Source organism: Pongo pygmaeus, chromosome 16 (genome assembly GCF_028885625.2).
Source record: "Pongo pygmaeus isolate AG05252 chromosome 16, NHGRI_mPonPyg2-v2.0_pri, whole genome shotgun sequence".
NCBI lineage: Eukaryota > Metazoa > Chordata > Mammalia > Primates > Hominidae > Pongo > Pongo pygmaeus.
Window position 1 is genome coordinate 60,629,726 of NC_072389.2, and position 24,243 is coordinate 60,653,968.

General features: G+C 41.3%; 2 protein-coding genes across 5 annotated transcripts in view; one reads left to right on the forward strand and one right to left on the reverse strand.

Moving 5' to 3' along the window:
* Positions 1-7,589: 7,589 nt before the first annotated feature.
* Positions 7,590-24,243, reverse strand: part of PIGBOS1 (PIGB opposite strand 1) — a 39,196-nt gene continuing 22,542 nt past the window's right edge. Inside the window, exons 1-2 of one of the 4 annotated variants that reach the window (XM_054451969.2) lie at positions 9,303-9,500; positions 7,590-8,276 (exon numbers count right to left, since the gene is read on the reverse strand). In XM_054451969.2, the coding sequence (XP_054307944.1) occupies positions 8,037-8,201 (165 nt within the window). In that variant the 5' untranslated portion in view covers positions 8,202-8,276; positions 9,303-9,500 and the 3' untranslated portion in view covers positions 7,590-8,036. Of the gene's footprint in view, positions 8,277-9,235; positions 9,501-24,243 lie in introns of those variants that run through there. The other 3 variants (XM_054451968.2, XM_054451967.2, XM_054451971.2) reach the window with 3 other exon arrangements.
* Positions 9,516-24,243, forward strand: part of PIGB (phosphatidylinositol glycan anchor biosynthesis class B) — a 36,591-nt gene continuing 21,863 nt past the window's right edge. The window contains exons 1-5 of the mRNA XM_054451960.1: positions 9,516-9,784; positions 10,649-10,782; positions 11,652-11,771; positions 18,179-18,283; positions 20,368-20,498. Coding sequence (XP_054307935.1) covers positions 9,649-9,784; positions 10,649-10,782; positions 11,652-11,771; positions 18,179-18,283; positions 20,368-20,498 — 626 coding nt within the window. The 5' untranslated portion in view covers positions 9,516-9,648. The remainder of the gene's footprint in view (positions 9,785-10,648; positions 10,783-11,651; positions 11,772-18,178; positions 18,284-20,367; positions 20,499-24,243) is intronic.

The following is a 24,243-nucleotide window of genomic DNA, read 5'->3' on the forward strand; positions in this document are numbered from 1 at the left end:
CTGCTTCCTCTGGTATTTGGGAAAGCAGAGTATAAGGGTTAGGTACAGCTGGGTATAGTCGGACAATGGCCTCATTGATAATCCTGAGATCTTGCACTAACCTCCACTGTCCATTGGGTTTCTGTACTTCTGAAATTGGAGTATTGCAGGGGCTACTGCACGGTTTTACTAGGCCTTGGGATTTTAGGTCCTTAACAATTTTTTGGAGTCCTTGTTGGGCCTCGGGTCTAAGGGGGTACTGCCTTTGGTAGGGAAAGGAGGCAGAATCCTTTAGTTTAACTTGAACAGGACAGGCATTCTTTGCTTGTCCATATTGTCCTTCTGTTGCCCAGACTTCAAGCAGGGGACAACAAACAGGTGTTCCTTCTCCTATGTTCAAGTGTATAATGGCCCCTGCTTTTGCTCGAATGTCTCTCCCTAACAAGGGTGTGGCGATTTCAGGCATAATTAGCAAAGCATGTGAAAAGAGTAAAGTTCCCCAGTCACAACTTAGTGGCTGGGAGAAGTATCTACTGACTGGCTGTCCTGGGACCTCTCAGATAGTGACAGATCTGGAGGACGGTTGTCCGGGACAGAAGACGAAGACTGAGAAGGCCGTGCCAGTGTCCAGGAGACAGTTAACCTCCTGGCCTTCAATGGTCAAGCATACCTGGGGCTCTGTGAGGGTGATGGCACAGCCTGGCGCTTGCCCCAGGCACCCTCAGTCCTGCAGCTGGATCATCTGGCTAGTGGCTTCTGACTCAGAGGACCTTCATCCCCTGGGGCAGTGGGCCTTCCAGTGATTCCCTTGACATAAGGGGCATGGACGAGGGGACGGCTTATTTCTATTTGGACAATCTTTTTTAAAGTGTCCTTGTAGACCGCACTGGAAGCAAGCCCTATTAGGCATTCAATTTGCCCAGCTTTTCCCTTTTCCAGAGCCTCCAAAGTCCGCTTGCCTGAGGGCCATGACTAAAGCAGTGGCCTTTTTTTTAATCCCATTTGTCCCATTCCACCTGCTCCTCCTGATCTCTATTATAAAAAACCAAGGTTGCCAAGTTCAATAGGTTTTCTAAGTTTTGCTCCTGGCCTAAGGCGGACTTTTGAAGTTTCTTTCTAATGTCTGCAGCTGATTGAGTGACAAACTTATCCTCCAAGATTAGTTGGCCTTCAATATAATCAGGTGACAGGTATGCTTCCTCAGTGCCTCCCTTAGTCTCTCCAGAAAGGCGGTAGGATTTTCTTCCTTTCCCTGTGTTATAGTGGACATCATTGCCAGTAATTCATAGGCTTCTTCCTAGTTTTCCTTAGACCTTCTAACACGCAGGTTAGCAAATGTCTGCGGCACCAATCTCCATGTCCTGATTCTGTGTCCCAGTGAGGGTCTACACTGGGAACTGCCTGCTGGCCTGTGGGGAATTTTTCTCTTTCCTCTGTTGTCATCCTATCATTGACCTGACTGAGATACCAGAGATCGCCAAACTCTCGGGCTGCAGTTATGGCGGCACTTCTCTCATTTGGGGTTAGTATCTGATTTAGCAGTAACATTGTATCTCTCCATGTCAGATCAAAGGATTGTCCTAACCCTTGTAAAACATCAATATACCCATCAGGGTTATCTGAGAATTTACCTAGGTCTATTTTAATTTACTTTAAGTCTGAGAGAGAAAAAAGTACACACACTCTGGCTGGGCTGAATTCTCCTCCTCCCACTGCTTGGAGTGGGCATAATAAGGGAATATTGGCACTCTTTGGTTCGTTGTTTACCCCTCTGTCTATCTCCTTTTGGACAGTTTGGGTTGAAGGGGGGTCCTTATTAGTTGGGGAAGGAGTCGGGGGAACGCCGGGGTAGGGAGGTAGACTCTGAGGGCTTCCTGTAGGGCATAGATCACACTTTTTACATAATTGTGAGTTGTCTCTTAATGAAAACAAAGTTTGTACATATGGCACTTCACTCCATATGCCTTCTTTTCTACAAAAGAGGTCTAGCTGTAAGATAGTGTTATAATTTATACTTCCCTCAGGAGGCCAGGTTTCTCCCCCTTGAAGAGGATATCGCGGCCAGGTGGTACTGCAGAAGAATATAAGTCATTTCTTTCTTAGCGTCTGAGAGTCCAATTGGTCCCAATTCTCCAGAATACATCTCAGGGGCGTTTCTGCCTTGGGAGGAACATTTCCCATTGCTTTGGAGGTCCCTTCGTGGTCACCAAATGTTACTGGGGGTCCTTACTCCCAGAGCTCCCAAGATGGTTGTGGGCCACTTTCAAGATGGTGGCGGGCCACCTCCAAGATGGTGGCAAGCCTCGTGTTCTCTGATCTGGGGTTCTTGGCCTCACAGATTCCAAGGAATGGAATCTTGGGCCATGCGGTGAGTGTTATAGCTCTATTAGAAGCCATGGGTCACGGAAGAGAACCGTGGAACCCAGTGACTAGCGTTCAGCTCAAATAGGATGAACCCAGGCTCTCAGCCGTGCAGGAACAATGGCAAGCCTTTAGCCCCATCAGGAGCGGCCATGGGCGCCTCGCTGGATCAGGAGCACAGCAGACACCCTGCCGGATCCGGAGGGATGGAAGTCAGCAGCAGGTCTGCGACAGGGGCAAACAACAGGGGTGGACGGTGAGCAAAAGCTCAGCTAGAGCTGTAACAAATATGGACCAGAAGAGTGCAGTTGCAAGATTTAATAGAGTGAAAACAGAGCTCCCATACAAAGGGAGGGGACCCAAAGAGGGTAGCCCTGAACATATATTTTCAATTATCTTGGGCATATGCCTGTAAGGGGAATTGCTAGGCCATATAGTAACTCTACATTTAACCATCTGAAGAACTGCCAAACCTTCCCAAAGTGACTGCACCATTTTATTTTCCAACCAGTAGTGTATGAAGCTTCCAATTGTTCCACATCCTCACCAGCACTTGTAATTTTCCATCTTTTTGACTGCAGTCATCCTAGTGAACATGAAATGGTAACTCAGTGTGGTTTTGATTTCAATGAATGCAGTATCTTCACTGGGGGAAAAAAAACAGCCTCTGGCACTTGGTATGTAACAACTAAACTGGCATCCTTTTCAAAAGGAGGATCAAAAGCAGCTTACTTTAACTTGATGTGTTAGGATTATTCCTTGAATGTAATAACATTATGTATTCCTGTCACGTGACTTGACTGTGATCCTATGGGAAGGGTCCATGTCCCTTGCCTTGATGACTTTAGGCTTGAGCATGTGACATGCTCTAAGACAAAATATGAGAAGGTGTGATAATGTGCCACAATTGAGCAGAAACTTACAACTGCTCTCCATCTCTCTCTCTCCTACACTCTGTCATAGCCCTGACAGAGGCTGCTCCTTGAGCCCCGGTCCCAGAATGAGAAGACACAAAGAACAGAATTCCAGTCTAGAGCTAAGCAAAGCCAAACCTGTTACCCAGCAGACACTTGGTATTTAAATTAAAATTTTTATAACTACTTTTAAATGCATAGGAAAAAATCTTGCCAAGCACAGTGGCTGACGCCTAGAATCCTAGTGCTTTGGGAGGCCAAGGGAAGAAGATCGCTTGAGTCCAGAGGATTGAGACCAGACTAGGCAACAGAGTGAGACCCCATTTCTACAAAGATTTGTTTTAAATGAGCCAGATGTAGTTGTGTACACCTGTAGTCCTAGCTGCTGTAGAAGATGAGACGGGCGGAATCACTTGAGCCCAGGAGTTCAAGGTTATAGCGAGCAATGATGATACTACACTCAAGCCTGGGTGACAGAGCGAGACCCTATCTCTTTAAAAACAAAAAACAAAAAGAAAACCTCAAAAGATCACACTAAATTGTTAAAGGTACTGAATAAATCCATTTATACAACGATTTTCACTTTTCACTTTGTTCATTTTGTAATATTAGAATGCTTTAAGGAGCATATGCTACTTTTGTAATTTCTTCATTTTCTTTTTTTAAAAATTACCTATGCTAGGCCAGGCGCAGTGGCTCACGCTTGTAATCTCAGCACTTTGGGAGGCCAAGGCAGGGGTGTCACTTCAGGTCAGGAGTTGAAGAGCAGCCTGGCCAATAGGGTGAAACCCCGTCTCCACTAAAAATACAAAAATTACTTCGGGAAGTCGAGGCAGGCAGATCACGAGGTCAGGAGATCGAGACCATCCTGGCTGACATGGTGAAGCCCCATCTCTACTAAAAATACAAAAACTTAGCTGGGAATGGTGGCAGGCACCTGTGGTCCCAGCTACTCAGGAGGCTGAGGCAGGAGAATGACGTGAACCCAGAAGGTGGAGGTTGCAGTGAGCTGAGATTGCGCCACTGCACTCCAGCTTGGGCGACAGAGCGAGACTCCGTCTCAGTAAATAAATAAATAAATAAATAAATAAGCTGGGTGTGGTAGCAGGCACCTGTAATCCTAGCTGCTCAGGAGGCTGAGGCAGGAGAATCGCTTGAACCTGGGTGGGGGAGGTTGCAGTGAGCCAAAATCACGCCATTGCACTCCAGCCTGGGCATCACAGCGAGACTGCATCTCAAAAAAAAAAAAAAAAAAAAAAAAAAAATTACCTATGCTGGTCTCCACCTAACATAGCTGAGATTAAATTATAATGAATTTACATTTTAAGAAAAAGGACATCAATATAAAAACATGCTGATTTAGATAAAGAACTTTGTATATATGTGATTACATTTATAGATCTCATTGAAAATACAAGCTTAATGGAAGCATTCCCTTTGAAAACCGGCATAAGGATGCCCTCTGTCACCATTCATATTCAACACAGTATTGGAAGTACTGGACAGGGAATCAGGCAAGAGAAAGAAAGAAAGAGTATTCAAATAGGAATAGAGGAAGTTAACTTGTCTCTGTTTGCAGATGACATGATTGTGTATTTAGAAAACCCCATTGTCTCCGCCCAAAAACTCCTTAAGCTGATAAGCAACTTCAGCAAAGTCTCAGGATACAAAATCAATGTGCAAAAATCACAAGCGTTCCTATACACCCTTAACAGACAAACAGCCAAATCATGAGTGAACTCCTATTCACAATTGCTACAAACAGAATAAAATGCTTAGGAATACAACTTACAAGGGATGTGAAGGACCTCTTCAAGGAGAACTACAAACCACTGCTCAAGGAAATAAGAGAGGACACAAACAAATGGAAAAACATTCCATGCTCATGGATAGAAAGAATCAGTCATGACAATGGCCATACTGCCCAAAGTAATTTATAGATTCAATGCTATTACCATCAAGCTACCAATGACTTTCTTCACAGAATTAGAAAAAAATACTTTAAATTTCATTTAGAACCAAAAAAGAGCCCATATAGCCAAGGCAATCCTAAGCAAAAAGAACAAAGCTGGAGGCATCATGCTACCTGACTTCAAACTATACAAAAAGGCTACGGTAACCAAAACAGCATGGTACTGGTACCAAAACAGAGACATAGACGAATGGAACAGAACAGACCTCAGAAATAACACCACACATCTACACAAATGGAACAGAACAGACCTCAGAAATAACACCACACATCTACAACCATCTGATCTTCGACAAACCTGAGAAAAACAAGCAATGGGGAAAGGATTCCCTATTTAATAAATGGTGCTGGGAAAACTGGCTAGCCATATGCAGAAAACAGAAACTGGACCCCTTCCTTACACCTTATATAAAAATTAACTCAAGATGGCCTAATAACTTAAATGGAAACCTAAAACCATAAAAACTCTAGCAGGAAACCTAGGCAATACCATTCAGGACATAGGCACGGGCAAAGACTTCATGACAAGGCCACCAAAAAGCAATTGCAACAAAAGACAAAATCAACAAATGGGATCTATCTAATTAAACTAAAGAGCTTCTGCCTAGCAAAAGAAACTATCATCAGAGTGAACAGGCAACCTACAGAATGGGAGAAAATTTCTGCCATCTAAGCATCTGACAAAGGGCTAATATCCAGAATCTACAAGGGACTTAAACAAATTTACAAGAAAAAAACAACCCCATCAAAAAGTGAGTGAAGGATATGAACAGACACTTCTCAAAAGAAGACATTTACGCAGCCAACAAACTCATGAAAAAAAGCTCATCATCACTTGTCATTAGAGAAATGCAAATCAAAACCACAATGAGATACCATCTCATGCCAGTTAGAATGGTGATCATTAAAAAGTCAAGAAACAACAGATGCTGGTGAGGCTGTGGAGAAATACGAACGCTTTTACACTGTTGGTGGCAGTGTAAATTAGTTCAACCATTGTGGAAGACAGTGTGGTGATTCCTCAAGGATCTAGAACCAGAAATGCCATTTGACCCAGCAATCCCATTACTGGGTATATACCCAAAGGATTATAAATCATTCTACTATAAAGACACATGCACGGCCAGGCGTGGTGGCTCATGCCTATAATCCCAGCACTTTGGGAGGCCGAAGCGGGCGGACCACAAGGTCAGCAGATTGAAACCATCCTGGCCAAAATGGTGAAACCCCATCTCTACTAAAAATACAAACATTAGCTAGGTGTGGTGGTGCACACATGTAGTCCCAGCTACTCGGTAGGCTGAGGCAGGAGAATTGCTTGAACCTGGGAGGCGGAGGCAGAGGTTGCAGTGAGCCTATATCGCACCACTGCGCTCCAGCCTGAGCAACAGAGCCAGACTCCATCTCAAAAAAAAAAAAAAAATGAGTTTATGTCCTTTGTAGGGAACATGGATGAAGCTGGAAATCATCATTCTCAGCAAACTAACACAGGAACAGAAAACCAAACACCACATGTTCTCACTCATAAGTGAGAGTTGAACACTGAGAACACATGGACACAGGGAGAGGAACATCACACACGGGGGCCTGTCGGGGTTGGGGGTGGGGGGCAAGGGGAGGGAGAGCATTAGGACAAATACCTAATGCATGCAGGGCTTAAAACCTAGATGACGGGTTGACAGGTGCAGCAAACCAACACGGCACATGTATATCTATGTAACAAACCTGCACATTCAGCACATGTATCCCAGAACTTAAAAAAAAAAAAAAAAAAGGAGAAAAAAAAGAAAATACAAACTTAACATTAGGGTAAAAAGTAATACCAATTCTTAGTAACTTCAAAAAAAATTTTAACTATATGAATAATAGCTTCATAATAAATTAACTACTCCCTTAACACCATTATTAATGCAAATTCGCTTAGCAGATTAAAAAACATCTGTGTCATATCTGCCATTCTCTCAAACAACATATACCTTCTCTAAAACCTCAATTTGATCTGAGTCATCCCAGTTCTCAACTACTCCTCCACACTGCTTGAGATGTAAAACGGCTGGGATTGAATGACTGCCAAAATATATTAAACCAATCTAACTGCAGGGTAACGGAGTGGATTTCTGCCTGAGGTAGTTTAAGTTGGTTCACATATCTACAAACACTATTGCAAACACCCTTCCCAATTATTATATACACAATGAGACTGACACCCCATGATACTGCATATGCTGAATTCCTAGAAAAAATAAACCTCAAGTAGAAAATATTCCTAAAATATTCACTTCTGTTTGAAAGGAAATTACCTATCTGTCCTGGTAAAAAGACATAAAATGACAAATATACAATAAATATTAAAATTAACAGTGTTAGGTTAAAAAATCATTATCCATGATTTATTTTTAAGTACATCTATGTTTTTGCTAGATTATTTAGAGTTAACATAATTAAATGGAACTTTAAGCAATTATTATGGTTCATCTCCATGAGGTATTTGTTTCTTTTGTGTGTTTTGTGTTTTTAGATGGAGTCTCGCTCTGTCACCCAGGCTGGAGTGCAGCAGCATGATCTCGACTCACTGCCACCTCTGCCTCCCAGGTTCAAGTGATGCTCCTGCCTCAGCCTCCTGAGTAGCTGGGATTACAGGCGCATGCCACCAAGCCTGGCTGATTTTTGTGTTTTTAGTAGAGACAGGGTTTCACCATGTTGGTCAGGCTGGTCTTGAACTCCTGACCTTCTGATCCACCCGCCTCGGCCTCCCAAAGTGCTGGGATTACAGGCGTGAGCCACTGCGCCCAGCCTAACTCCATGTAGTATTAACTTTTCTTCTCTTCTGATTCTTGTACCAACTGCATCTTTTCTTTTAATTCCTTCTGATCTTTGGCATACTGTTCAAATACTGGTTGAAAAATATATACTCCTCCAGCAATTCCAAGGACAGTGGCAAAAAGCAGCTGTGCAAAAGTCAATCTCCTAAACATTGCTGCAACAAATACAGCTCAAGGAAAAGGTGGTTTTGGAAAGTCACACTCCACACCGAGGAAATCTCTTCAAATCTGTGTACAAAAATGGAAAGCAAAGCCATCACTTAGTACAATGTACTTTTAAAAGATTTAATGTCACTACTTTGCACTGGAGTGAACAATATTTTTATAATATGTTACTAATTAAAACAAGAATATAAATACATAAGGAGTACACGAAGTGAATTAGGGAAGGGTATAAGACAAAGCTAAAACCTTTTATATTACAGAATGTTCTCAATGGTTTTAAACGCATACTTTTTTTTTTTTTTTTTTTTTTTTGAGACGGAGTCTCGCTCTGTCGCCCTGGCTGGAGTGCAATGGCGCAATCTCGGCTCACTGCAAGCTCCGCCTCCTGGGTTAACGCCATTCTCCTGCCTCAGCCTCCCGAGAAGTTGGGACTACAGGCACGTGCCACCACACCCAGCTAATTTTTTGTATTTTTTGTAGAGACGGGGTTTCACCGTGTTAGCCAGGATGGTCTCGATCCTCTGACCTCCTGATCCGCCTGCCTTGGCCTCCCAAAGTGCTGGGAATACAGGCGTGAGCCACCGCGCCCGGCCTGGTTTTACTTTTAACAAGAGGAGTGGGCCGCACGCGGTGGCTCACACCCGTAATCCCAACACTCTGGGAGGCCGAGGCGGGCGGATCACGAGGTCAGGAGTTCCAGACCAGCCTGACCAATATGGTGAAACCCCGTCTCTACAAAAAAATACAAAAATTGGCCAGGCGTGGTGGCGCGCCTGTAATCCCAGCTACTTGGGAGCTGAGGCAGGAAAATCACCGGAACCCGGGACGCAGAAGTTGCAGTGAGCCGAGATCGCGCCAAGAGCGAAACTCCGTCTCAAAAAAAAAAAAAAAAAAAACCCTAACAACAGCAACAACAAAAAAAACAAGAACCATTCAGCCTGTTTCCACATCTGTACAACAAGCTAAATCATCCCTACTCTGCCTACCTCGTTAAACAGGCATTTTTTGTGAGAGCAACGAACCTGAAATGTTAACACCAACACTGACGTCTATAATTATCGTTACCGTTTTTAATAACCACTCAGGCACCTCCGACTGTTCTGAGCCTGCTCTACGTCGCTAAACTCGCCACCGCCTGCTCCCCTCCAGAAACCGGGCTCCTTCCGGCAGTTTTCGGACCCACGAGCACAGAGACCGCCAAGCCAAGGCGAGTAGCAATCCCTCTATTCGGAAACGGCGAAAGGAAACCGCAAGGGGGCCACCGTGTCGGGTGGGAGCTACGAAGTTGCCCGTTCCCGGTTACTTCCGGGCTTGCGAGCGACGGCTGCTCGCAAAGGCCAAACTTAATGGATGGACGAGCAGCGCTCTACTGCAGCTTTCTCCCGCCTCAGGAAGGTGGCGGCCGGGGAAGAGGAGGCCCCTAAGCAAGTGCGGAATGGAGCCGGGGGGCGGAGATGCCAGCCTCACTTTGCGTGGTCTCCAGAACCGTTCCCATGGCAAGATAAAGCTGCGAAAGAGAAAGTCTACCTTGTACTTCAGCACCCAGGAGAAGAGCGCCAGGCGCCGCGGGGGTGAGTGAGGGGACCCTGTCTGGAGAGCTCCTGCCCCCATCTAAAAGGAGCCCCCTATATTTCATTACCAGACAGTTGCCCGTTGAGCTCTGTGTTGCCAGATCTTAACGAGTTTTGAAATGCTGGGAAATGCTGGAAACACAGATTTTAATATAAATTCTGATTTTTAAGTGTTGGCAACTAAATTCAATTTTTTAAAAAATACTCTGTATTTGGCCGACAGGCTGTCCATTTGTGGTCAAGAGCAGGACTTTGGGGACAGCAGACAGACCCGGGTTTGAATCCTGATAAGTAATTTACAACTTTATTTGCACAAGGCAGTTTAATTTCTGGGCCTCAATTTGCTTGTCTGTAAAATGGGGCTAATAATACCTATCCCATAATATTGTTTGGAGGATTAAGTGAGATGCATGTAAAGAAATTAACACAGTGCCTGGCATATATAATAGTAAGCATCAATATATATGTACAGAGGACCATTTTATATTGCACATATACAAAGGGCTGCTTCCCAAATTAGTAATTTGTTAGCTGGTTTCTTTCATTAGATACACACATAGTATGACCTAATTAATTAGCCTAAGGCCTTAGTTAACCCACTCTTTTTTTTTTGTATTTATTTTAATATTATCTTTATACAATAAGTTGCAAGAAAAGTTGGTTAAACTAAAAGAGTGGCAGTCACCCAGTGATGAGGCTGTGGTCCTTGTATAACCAACCAGGTTGGCTTTAAGAATGGTGTGGAGGGGCCAGAGGTCACTACTGTGCCTTGCAAGGGGCCAACCAGAGCAGCAAATTTTAAGTTTTGCAAGTGGAACTGCCTGACTTTTGTGCCACTATTACCTGTTTTGTTCTGTTTTTCAGATCTTCTTGGAGAAGATATTTATCTGGTCTTGTTTACCATAGCTTTACGAATATTAAACTGCTTTTTAGTGCAGACAAGTTTTGTTCCAGATGAATACTGGCAGTCTCTTGAAGTTTCACATCACATGGTTTTCAAATATCCTTTGTGGTTTCTTTTCCAGACTATGAGTGTGTATTCATCTTGGAAATTGTGGTCAGTTTCTTTTAGAGTAGTCCCCCTTGCTCCCTCGTCTTCAGTAGATAGTTCCAAGACCCCTAGTGGGTGCCTGAAACTGTAGACAGTACCAAACTCTATATATATTGTTTTTATATATGTAAAAAATATACACACGCTTATGATAAAGTTTATACAAATTAGGTACAGTAAGAGATTAACAGTATTAAGATATAGCAAGTATAACACAATACTATAATAAAAGTTATGTGAACTTTTATGTTATGTGGTCTCTCTCAAAATATCTTCATATTTTCAGACAGTGGTTGACTATGGGCAACTGAAACCATGGAACGTGAAACCACAGATAAGGGGCGACTACTATACATATTTTCAGTTTTCCATATTTTCCCCAAATAATTTTAACTCATCAAAGTACACCATTATTTTATACAAATATTTCTCCTGTATCTTTCTTTTATGTTAATATACTTGACACAGCCGTTAGCATACATTCCCACAGTATTTAGCACTTGGAGGATACAGAGAAAGTAAAAAACACATTACTGCCTTGAAGAAGTTAAGAGTTTAGTTGGCCAATTGAATTTTTAATGCAAATATCTAGTATAAAATGCTGTTTTAAGACTGCCACAAAATAAAATATTGTTTTATAAATGGAAATGAAAATAGATTTTGCCAGGTGAAGTGGTGTGCACCTGTAGAGGCAGGAGGACCACTTGAGCCCAAGTTTGAGACCAGCCTGGGCAAGAGAGTGAGACCCCATCTTAAAAAAAAAAAAACACGGAAATAGGTTTCAATATTATTTGACATTTACTCCTTAATGTTACTAATTATGGTTATTTGACTTGGGAATGGACAGAGAGATTGAGGAGTTACACTTATCCCTTACTCTTTGCAAGCATTTACAAGATTCTTCATCTTTTAGGGAAAGATAGTGTTCAGTTGCTGGTAAGTTTAAATAAAAGTAACTAAATGATATTGGGGCCATGGAATTTGTTTTTAAAAGGCTACTGTTGCTAAAGTCCAGCCATATCTGGGAAGCCCATGATACTACAGACATACTGTGATGTGTAACTCTTTAGTTTGTGCTGAAATACAAGACTGAGCATGAAAATACCCTGCCGTGAGGAATCCTGTTATGATGTGCAGATTTTCAAAATGACTGTATTATGTATTATTTGGACATTAGAAGTATACTTCTTTCTTTTTTTGGGGGGGGGTGGGGACGGAGTTTCGCTCTTGTTGCCCAGGCTGGAGTGCAATGGCTTGATCTTGGCTCACCACAACCTCCACCTCCCGGGTTCAGGCAATTCTCCTGCCTCAGCCTCCCGAGTAGCTGGGATAACAGGCATGTACCACCATGCCCGGCTAATTTAGTATTTTTAATAGAGATGGGGTTTCTCTGTGTTGGTCAGGCTGGTCTCGAACTCCCGACCTGAGGTGATCTGCCCGCGCGGTGGCTCACGCCTGTAATCCCAGCACTTTGGGAGGCCGAGGCGGGCGGATCACCTGAGGTTGGGAGTTCGAGACCAGCCTGACCAACACAGAGAAACCCCGTCTCTACTAAAAATACAAAATTAGCCGGGCGTGGTGGCGCATGCCTGTAATCTCAGCCTTTCTGGAGGCTGAGGCAGGAGAATTGCTTGAACCCAGGAGGTGGAGGTTGCGGTGAGCCAAGATCACGCCATTGCACTCTAGTCTGAGCAACAAAAGTGAAACTCCATCACCCCCCCGCAAAAAAAGTATCACTTGAGAGCACCGTTGTATTTTGTGTTTTTTACCTTGTAAGTAGAAGACCATGTGATATGATTTTATGAAGTCTGTATACATCTAAACCCACTGAGGATTTAGTGTTGAAATTAAAACTTTAAAAATTTTAATTTGACAAAAATTTAATGATCTGCATAATCATTGTGCTATATAGTAATTAGGCATCAACAGTAAGTAGGATTGTAATTCCTAGGCTATTAATTGCTGGGGTCAGTTGCCAGGAGATGGTACAAGGGCAGGACTAATGGTGCAAAAGTTTCTCTAGCCTCACTCCCATGATCTTTTAAGCTGTCATCAGATGAGACTCAGAGTTTGGGCTCTCCCTGATTTCTGTCAGTGGGGGTTAATGGCTCAGCATTCCAAAGGCAGTCCAAATCCTGACGTGTTTTGTGTAGCTTAGAAAGATACAGGTTCTAGGGTATTTGTTTTAAGGTAGGGTTATACTGTCCCCATTGCAATATTTGCTTCCCCGTTATTGAGAAATTAGGGTTAAACCAGTGAAACTGATGCTTCAAATGGGAAGATGATGGGAAAGGAGAATTCAGAGCAGTAGCAGAGTTTCTTCCATTAACACAGGTAGAATTTAGGAGCTGCACCCTGGCTTTTCTCCTCTTACAGTTATCTACTAGTTTATAGATTATGCAAGGTATCCATAAAGTCTGGAATCACAAGAAAATATACATAATCTCATCAATGACATTTTATATTCCAGGAAGTAGGTCAGATTACAAATGAAGAAGTCTTCAAGATAGAAAAATTTCCTGCTCCTCCAAGACCTATCCACTGCCCTCCATCTGTAGCTGGCCCACCAGGTTATTTTGTGATGTAAAGGAAGCCTCCCCTGACCCGCTCCAACCCCTCTAAAAAGAACTCATTGTCGTATCTAGAACTTGACCCTGTAGAGATTCATTAGGATATGATCAGTCATTCATACTCATATTGATTATTTTAAGCAAATCATATACATAATTTTGAAGCTAGAAGAGGTTGGAGAAGTGAAGTAAATAGGCCAAGGTCACAGCGTGTTAAAAGCAGAACTGGAGCTAAATCCTAGGTCTATTTACTCACAGCCTAGTGCTCTTCCCAGATAGCTCCTCTACAAACTGCATAAGGCTTATGCACAGCTTGGCATGGTGGCTCACAGTTGTAATCTCAGCACTTTGGGAGGCTGAGGTGGGAGGATTGCTTGAGGCCAGGAGTTTGAGACCAGCCTGGGCAACATAGCAAAACTCTGTTTCTACAAAAAATGTTTAAAAAGGAGAGATGGCTTAGAGCTGCACTGTCCACCATGGTAGCCACTAGGTACATGTAGCTGTTGAAGACTTCAGATGTGGTTAGTCCAATTTGAGAAGTGCTGGAAATGTAAAATACATACTGAATGTCAAAGGCCTAGTACAAAAAAAGAATAAAAATATTTTTATAATTTTTTATTGATTAAATGTTCAAATGATGATGTCTTAGATATATTCGGTTAGACAAGATGAAATTAATTTTACCTGTTTTGGATTTGGGGGTCATTTCTGTTTTTACTTTTTAACTTGCCAGCTATAGAATTTAAAATTACACGTGTGGCTCATGTTATATGTCTTTTGGCCTGTGATGGCATGGAACATGTGAAAAGAAAGAGGAAGAGGAGGGGAAACCTGAATGGGGAACCACAGTAAGGTTTGTTGGGTTTTGTTTTTTTTTTGAGACGGAATCTCACTCTGTCGCCCAGGCTGGAGTGCAGTGGCACGATCTTGGCTTGCTGTAACTGCCACCTCTCGGGTTCAAGTGATTCTCCTGCCTCAGCCTCCCGAGTACCTGGGATTACAGGTGCCCACCACCACACCTGGCTAACTTTTGTATTTTTAGTAGATACGGGGTTTCACCGTGGCCAGGCTGGACTCATGATCCACCTGCCTCTGCCTCCCAAAGTGTTGAGATTACAGGGGTGAGCCACCAAGCTTGCCAACAGTAAGGTCTTTGAATAGTCAGAAGACAACAAAAGGGTATTTGGCTCCTGTAGCTTAGGGGAGGAGTCAGGAGCTTAAAGAACAGAAGTATGGAATGAGGAGCTGCCAACACAGGCCTGGTGCTCAAGTTACGCCTGGCATGTTCTTCTCTTTACCTCATTCCACTGCTTTATTTTACTCTTTAGCAGGTCCTTACTGTAACATGGAAAATTATGGCATCAAAAATCTGGAGAGACTGCTAATGACTGGGAGTTCAGAACTCCGCTTATTTTTATGCGAAAGTCTACTTTGTTTTAAATTCAAGATTTCTACTTAACCACCCTTGAAAAACTTCTCTTTATTCGGGGTAAACATCTCTAGCTCTTAACCTCATAATCATAGACAGTATCCTCTAGACACTTTGTAATTTATTAATATCCGTCTTAAAATGTAGATATCCAAACTGACACAATACTGAAGGCAGAGTAACTAGTTCAGAATATGGTGGGTCCATTAACTTACATTTCTCAGAGCACAGGAATTCTTTTAGCTTTTTAATAGCTACCTCACACTGTTGGCTCATATTAAGTTTGTAGCCACATTGACTTTTCATATGAACTGCTTTCAGGGGGCCTGGGAAGTAAGGATGAAGCTTATAGCTCCCTATGCAGAGTAAACAGAAGGTATGTACATAAGTGCCTTTTCCTGTATTTTACAGGGCAGTTATGTGGAATTAAGTACCAGGTACCTTTAACTTTCTAATTTTAGCATTTATTTACACATTGTGGACAAAAAGAACATAAAGCTAAAGTGCTAAAAGCCACTGACAACTAAAAGTAAAGCAGCTCCTATAATGTGGAGTTAATGAAGTTTGCTTCAACAAAAATATGAATTAACGGCTGGTGCAGTGGATCACACCTGTAATCCCAGCACTTTGGGAGGGTGAGGGGGGTGGATCACCTGAGGTCAGGAGTTCGAGACTAGCTGGCCAGCATGGTGAAACCCCATCTCTACTAAAAATAGAAAAATTAGCCAGGCATGGTGGCGGGCACCTGTAATCCCAGCTACTTGGGAGGCTGAGGCAGGAGAACCGCTTGAACTCGGGAGGTGGAGGCTGCCATGAGCCAAGATTGCACCACTGCACTCCAGCCTGGATGACAGACTGAGACTCTGTCTCACAAAATAAAATAAAATAAAAATACAAACTCACGGATAAATTTTTAGAAACACATCTTTTAAACAAACCAAGATTAAATTGTGCTCTACCAGCAAGTGTTATTTTGTTAGTGTTAACTATGACACCTTTTTTTTTTTAACTCTGAGAGATGCTAGTGCATAGCATTAGCATTTCTAACTATAATTTAGTTGTAATACATTTAGTCTTTATTTCAATTTTACACTTAAATTTACTCTTTAATGTCATCTGAATACCATGTTCCTATAATTGCAGAATATTTGTGCTTTTTAAAAAAGTAATTTGTTAGCCAGGTGCGGTGGCTCATGCCTATAATCCTAGCACTTTGGGAGGCTGAGGCGGGCAGATCACAAGGTCAGGAGATCAAGACCATCCTGGCTAAAATGGTGAAACCTCGTCTCTACTAAAAATGCAAAAAATTAGCCAGGCGGGGTGGCATGCATCTGTAGTCCCAGCTACTTGCAAGGCTGAGGCAGGAGAATCGCTTGAACCTGGGAGGCGGAGGTGGCAGTGAGCCAAGATCACACCACTGCACTCCAGCCTGGGCGACAGAGCAAGACTCCGTCTCGCTGGGCACGGTTGCTCACGCCTGTAATCCTAGCACTTTGGGAGGCCGAGGCAGGCGGATTGCTTGAGTTCAGGAGTTCGAGACCAGCCTGGGCAACATGGTGAAACCCCATCTCTACTAAAATACAAAAAATAAGCTGGACGTGGCGGCGTGTGCCTGTAGTCCCAGCTGCTCAGGAGGCTGAGGCAGGAGAATTGCTGGAACCCAGGAGGCGGAGCTTGCAGTGAGCCATGATCATGCCACTGCACTCCACCCTGGGCAACAGAGTGAGACTCCGTCTCCAAAAAAAAAAAGACTCCATCTCAAAAAAAAAAAGTATTTCTTATTATCTTATTATTATATCTTATTATCTCATAGATAATATAATCTTATTATCTATATTGCAAGATAGAGAAGCAGTATAACTTAGTAATTAAAGTCAGGCAGACCTGGGTTTATAATGCTGGCTTTCATACTTACTAGCTGTGCAGCCTTGGAAAATTAGTTAACCTCTCTGTGCCTCAGTTTCCTCATCTACAAAACAGTTCTTGACTCAGAAGATTGTTAGGACTGAATGAGTTGATACATATAAAATACTTAGCATGATACGTAGTACACAGTGCTGCAAATATTTGAATTTTTAAAAACCTGTTGTTGCTAATGAATATAAATATACTTTTAAAATAGAAACTTGGCCGGGCACGGTGGCTTACACCTGTAATCCCAGCACTTTGGGAGGCCGAGGCAGGTGGATCACGAGGTCAGGAGATCGAGACCATGCTGGCTAACACGGTGAAACCCCGTCTCTACTAAAAATACAAAAAAATTAGCCGGGCGTGGGCGGCTGAGGCAGGAGAATGGCGTGAACCCGGGAGGCGGAGCTTGCAGTGAGCCGCGATCGCGCCACTGGACTCCAGCCTGGGCGACAGAGTGAGACATCTCATAAAAATAAATAAATAAATAAATAAAACAGAAACTTAACACAATTAAATGATTGGCTATTAATATTGACATTAAAATTAGGGCCAGGCACAGTGGCTCACGCTTGTAATCCCAACACTTTGGGAGGCCAAGGTGGGAGTATCCTTTGAGGCAAGATTAGCTGAGTGTGGCAGCGCATGTCTGAAGTCCTAGCTACTCAGTAGACTGAGGCAGGAAAATTGCTTCACTCCTGGATTCAAGGCTGCAGCCTGGGTAACAGAGTGAGACCCTGTCAATCAATCAATATAATAAAAAATAATTTAAAAATATATTTATAATATATATGTGCGTATATATGTGTATATATGTCATATATACACACACATACAGAGAATGAGACTGGTAAATATTTTATATTTAAATATATATTTATATTTGTATTTAAATATATATTTATATTTATATATAAATATATATTTATATTTATATTTAAATATATATTTATATTTATATATAAATATATATTTATATTTATATTTAAATATATATTTATATTTATATATAAATATATATATATTTATTTATATTTATATTTATATATTTATATTTATATATAAATATATATATATTTATTTATATTTATATTTATATTTATATATTTATATATAAATATATATTTATATTTATAATATGATATATTTATATATAATATATGTGTGTCTATATATGTGTATATATGTCATATATACACACACATACAGAGAATGAGACTGGTAAAACTTAAAACTACATTGATTATTTTAATGAGAATATAATTTTTGTAGAAAAAGGGATGTCGTTTTGCGGAAGAATAGAAAAATATATTGCCTATTTTTGTACTAAGAATGGCTTCCCATAGATAGTTGGATCAGCTTGTTGACTTTTATCATAATTCAGTTTGAACCAACAGATGTTTTTAACATCCTGTTCTTCTTTTTAACTGATGAAGATTTGGATTCCTAGACTTGCCCAAGCACTTGTGTCTGCTGTAGCAGATGTGAGACTTTACTCATTAATGAAGCAACTAGAAAATCAGGAAGTGGCAAGATGGGTGGTAAGTTCTAAATACTTTAGAAGCTGTATGCCAGTTATTTCGTTCCTATGGGTATAAAGCACATGGAAACATAGATTCCCAAAACAATTTTAGAAGATAATTCATACAACTTTATAGAGGTACTTCCATAAATAAGAACAGTAACATGCAAGTGGCACCTGCCATATCTTTCCTTCGGATTAATCCCTGGACAGTGTAAGCCACTGATGCCCTCAAACCCTATGAGAGTCTAAACCCTGGGAGACAACCTTTGGAAGCCCCTTCACTCCTCAAAACTGTCCTTGCCTCTCTTTCCATAGAATTGAGTAGGGATAGTTCTAAATTACCAACTACCTCACAAAACATCTTAGCTATTTACAACCCTTGTTCTGTTCCTCTAGCCAGCCTCTATCTGAGGTGCAGCCCGAGAAATCTTTTTGCACTGAAGCTCTTTACTTCTGAATGGGATGTTGGAAGTATTAGGTTGGTGCAAAAGTAATTGTGGTTTGTACCACAACAATATTAGGTTGGTGCAATTACTGGACTCATATAAGGAGGAAAGTATAGTATAGAAGACTATCTTTTGTCATTTGATTTATTTCAAGGTGGGGAGACAGATTCCTGACATCTCCCACTCCAATCTTGAATGGATCTTTCCCATTTAAACAATATCCTGATGAGGGATTGGATTCTGTAGTACTGTTGTTAATTCACTTGGCTCTTTGTAAAGTTAATAAGCTTATATGAGCCTGTTTGAAAGTCTTACTACCTTTTTTATATTGTTTCTATTGGAAAATACATTCTAAATTCCAAGTGACCAATTTAGCAACATATTTCTGAAATATAATTTATTAATAAATTAGAAAGGGAACATTTCTGCAGGTATTCTATTCGTTTGCATTAAAAAGAAAGATTGGTTTAGCAACTAAGTCCTTGCTAATTGATTCAGCAATATGGTTAGCCTCATTATTTTGTGCTTATATTTGATGTACATTGCAGAAGGCTCAACATAAAATGGTAGGCAAAAGTCATGATGGCTTTGAAGTCCTTCCTCCAAAGATACAGCACTAGGGCCGGGCGTGGTGGCTAACCCATATAATCCCAGCACTTTGGGAGGCCGAGGTGGGCGGATCACAAGGTCCGGAGTTCGAGACCAGCCTGGCCAACATGGTGAAACCCCATCTCTACTAAAAATACAAAAATTATCCAGGCATGGTGGCGGACGTCTGTAATCCCAGCTACTCGGGAGGCTGAGGCAGGAGAATTGCTTGAACCCAGGAGGCAGAGATCGTGCCACTGCACTCTAACCTGGGTGACAGAGCAAGACTCCTTCTCAAAAAAAAAAAAAAAAAGGATACAGCACTAGGTTCTTCTAGTTTAGGAAAAACCTTTACTTTCATGAAAATTGGGAGCATTTTTTAAAGGCTATATTTGGTGAGATGGGAAGCTAGTGCCACATGCTTAACAATTGCCTCAACTAACAAGTTTCTTTTAACACATTTGTTTTGTAGACTTAATGGTGCTCTGTGTGCATGTTCTTCCAAAAACTGATTCATTAATTTAGTCAATTTCCAAATTAAAATTTAATAATGTCTCCTGACTTTTTTTTCCTCTTTCCTGTTTTGTCTTAATTTTTCATCAGCGTTCCAAAACAGGGAGACATTCCAAACAAGTGCAACATTCCAAACAAGGTCAACAAAAAACAGCCATAATACTTGTGTCGGTACTATAAGACAGTTTGAGAAATATTGATTGGAAGAATCTAGTTATGAATTTCAATCATCTGTAAACTCTACCATCAAAGAATCTGTTTTTTATGTGTTTCATTAATGGAAACTGGGATTTTAAATCAAATTAAGTGCCATAAAAATGCACCTGAAAGTATAAACTTCTTAACATGAACAAATATAGATCTGCTATTATCATAAACCTGTTTGATATAACTTTCTAAAAACAACGTTTGGGCATGCCTACTTAACTTTAACATCATCTACCTTTTGATGTCCTTTTCACAATATTTAGACTTGCTTGCTATTTAGAAGATAATATGTACTAAGGTTTTCCATTTCCAACTTCATACATGTTTGCTCTGTACTTTTTCATAGTTTTTTTGCCAGTTGTGCTCCTGGTTCACATGGTATTGCTGTACCAGAACCCTTACAAACACCATGGAAACTGTTCTCACTATAATTGCTCTTTTCTACTATCCTTTGGAAGGTTCAAAGTCTATGAACAGGTAAGAAAAATTATTGTTAATAATTATGTACAAAACTCTACTTTTGAAAAATCTTAAATATCAACATATTGTAATGTCTAGTAGACCCCCTAATTTTCATGAGTCATGAGAACCACAAATTTTCAGTTGATATATTATAGCAGAAAACAGATTAATACTCAAACAGGATAATTAAGGAGAGTTTAACAAAAGGAATATTTGCAAAGGTTTAGACAATATTTAGGAAAGCCAATAAGGAAACACCATAGTCCCCGCAGCATAGTTATAGCAGGAAGTCTGTATTATCTCTAGGCCCCAAGGAGCAAGGAGAAGAAATGGTTACTGGAATCTATAAAATGCTATAATTGTAAGAGAGGGCCCCAGCAGGGACAGGCACAGCCAGCCTTTAGCAATAATGAGACAGCCAGGGGACTAAATAATCCTGACCCAACTCTTCTGCCTCTCAGCCCAAAACAGTCAGAAGCCAGAAAGCAAGGTAGCCACTGATGCTGTCCATTCAGGTCAGCTTTCCTGCGTGCAGACTGGATAAAGGCTGGAGGAAAAGAGATTTGGAAGGGCAAATAGGAAATATTTGGACTTTATTTGGCTTCCTTTAAACTGGGGAAACAAATACCACGCAATGGGAACATGAGTGAAGGCACAGAACTGTAAATGGGCTTCATTTACAGTTACAGTTACAGTACATTCAAGGCAGATTGTCCAGAGTAGTTATAGAGTGTTGTAGGATGCATGGAGGAAGAGAAGAATAAGGGATGAGGCTGGAATGGGACTTTGAATTTGGATTTTATTCTATAGGTAATAGGGAACCATTTGAGGCATTTGAGTAGCATGACATAATCAAATCTGATTTTGAAAAACTTCTTTTGTAATAGCAGTATTTAGGATATACTGAAAGGAGAAAAGCCAGAATTTGGAATCTAGTTAAAATTCTAGTATCCATTCTTCCTACACAAAAGGTTGTTAGGATGATCAAATCAAATAAGATCATTTCTGTCTTAGACTCTCTTAACTATAAGAAAAAGCATTCACTCAAGTAACGTATATGATGACTTTATTTTAAGGCTAAAAGGGAAAATGGGCATCTCAAGCCTTGTGGCTAGGACTGGAAGAAAACTGTAGAATATCTGAGCCACACAAATGAATTGAAATGTTATGCAGAATCCAAGGCAGTTTTGGGGAATGGACTGTTTTGTTGTGCCTTTATATCCCAAATAGCCTATGAATCCTGCCTTAGTCTTCCATCATTTAGGGGCTTAGCTAGTAGTCTCTGTCCACTTCTGTTCTTGCTAGCAATTACCCAAATTTCTCCATATCTCACATTCAATTTGAGGGAATCGAATTAGGTCCATTAAATGTCATTGTCTCTATCTGGACATAACTTTATTTCACACTGGCCAGCCTTAGATTGGCTCCCTGGGCCCAGGTGCCCTTCCCTAATTCAGTCAGGAAGCGCAAGGGTCATGTGGTACAAAAGAACTGCTCTATAAGCATTTTTCCTTGTATAAGCATGACAGATACTATTCCAGACCTGACAATAAAATGACATTTTGCACACTCCTTTAAAAAATGCAAGTATTGGCCGGGCGTGGGGGTTCACACCTGTAATCTCCACACCTTGGGAGGCCGAGACGGGTGGATCACTTGAGGTCAGGAGTTCAAGACCAGCCTGGCCAACATGGTGAAACCCCATCTCCACTAAAAATACAAAATTAGCTGGATTTGGTGGTGCATGCCTATAATCCCAGCTACTCGGGAGGCTGAGACAGGAGAATCACTTGAACCCAGGAGGCGGGGGTTACAGTGAGTTGAGGTCACACCATTGCACTCCAGCCTGGGCAACAAGAGCGAAACTCTGTCTCAAAAAAAGAAAAATTTGTGGAGATGGGGTCTCTTTAGGTTGCCCAGCTGGTGTTCAACTCCGGGATCAAGTAATCCTCCCACCACGGCCTCTTAAAGCACTGGGATTACAGGCATGAACCACCAAACCTGGGCTCATGTATCAAAATTTCAAGCTCATGTATCAAAATCTGGATTTCAAGTTTCTCTTGAAAAATTGGAAGTTCTAATAGTATTTTGGGCTAGGATTCCTTCATGACAATACCATGGTTCAAACTTAGCCTACATTTCTCATTTTTATTTTTTATTTTTTTTTGAGACAGCATCTCACTCTGTCGCCCAGGCTGGAGTACAATGGCTCCATCTCAGCTCACTGCAACCTCTGCCTCCTGGGTTCAAGCAATTCTCCTGCTTCAGCCTCCCGAGTAGCTGGGACTATAGGCGTGCGCCACCACGCCCAGCTAATTTTTGTATTTTTAGTAGAGATGGGGTTTTACCATGTTGGCCAGGCTGGTCTTGAACTCCTGACCTAGTGATCCAGCTGCCTCAGCCTCCCAAAGTGCTGGGATTACAGGCGTGAGTCACCGCACCCAGCCCCATTTCTCATTTTTATAGTTTACTGGGTCTCTGTAAGCATTGAATTTGTTATCCTTGAACTTACATCCTCTACAATATTACAGATTTCATTCTTTTTTTTTTTTTTTTGAGATGGAGTTTCATTCTTGTTGCCCAGGCTAGAGTGCAATGGCATGATCTCAGTTCATTGCAACCTCCACCTCCCAGGTTCAAGCGATTCTTCTGCCTCAGCCTCCCAAGTAGTTGGGATTACAGGCACCTGCCACCACACCCAGCTAATTTTTTTCTATCTTTAGTAGAGACAGGGTTTCACCATTTTGGCCAGACTGGTCTTGAACTCCTGACTTCAGGTGATCCACCCACCTCGGCCTCCCAAAGTGCTGGGATTGCAGGCCTGAGCCACCATACCTGGCCTACAGATTTCTTTATAGTTATTTTTATTAGTTAATAGGTATATAATGGTAATATAAGTTGTCTTATTTTGCTTTCTTTTAATTTTTTACAGGGCTAAGTATTTTTCCACATAATAATATACTATCTAAGATCCTCATGATTAAATTATCAAATCATCTCTTTCAACCATTAGTTTAGAGAAGTCCTGTTAATAAAAATCTGTATTTCTATCCATGATCATACAGTTTATACAGTAGGCCTTTTATCAGTTGTATGTATATATATTTCACTTGGCTAAAATTAACTTACTTTCAAAACAAAATTATAAATACTCTGAGCCCATCACTGCCTAAATCATCCTGTTTCTTTAAATGCGCATGCTTTTTCTTAGAGAAAGCCTCTCTGTATGACTTTCTTATAGCTCCTTAGGAGAAACTTGATCATTTTTTTTTAATCAAGAAAGTAATTGGCAAAGTTATAAAGTAAAAAGTATACCTTTTAGCACACAAAACTGGCATTAAGACATATGATAACTTATTTGAAAATACTAGAATTAGAAGATGAGCACTGAAAACGGCTTTAGATATTACCTTTTTTAAAAGATAAGAAAAACTAAGACCCAGAAAGCGTAAGTAACCTGCAAAAGTTAATATAGCTATTTAGGCCAGGCACGGTGGCTCCTGCCTGTAATCCCAGCACTTTAGGAGGCCGAGGCTGGCAGATCACCTGAGGTCAGGAGTTTGAGACCAGCCTGGCCAACATGGTGAAACCCCGTCTCTACTAAAAATACAAAAAATTAGCCGGGCATGGTGGTACACACCTGTAATCCCAGCTACTCGGGATGCTGAGGCAGGAGAATTGCTTGCACCTGGGAGGCAGAAGTTGCCGTGAGCCAAGATCATGCCACTGCACTCCAGCCTGGGTGACAGAGTGAGACTCT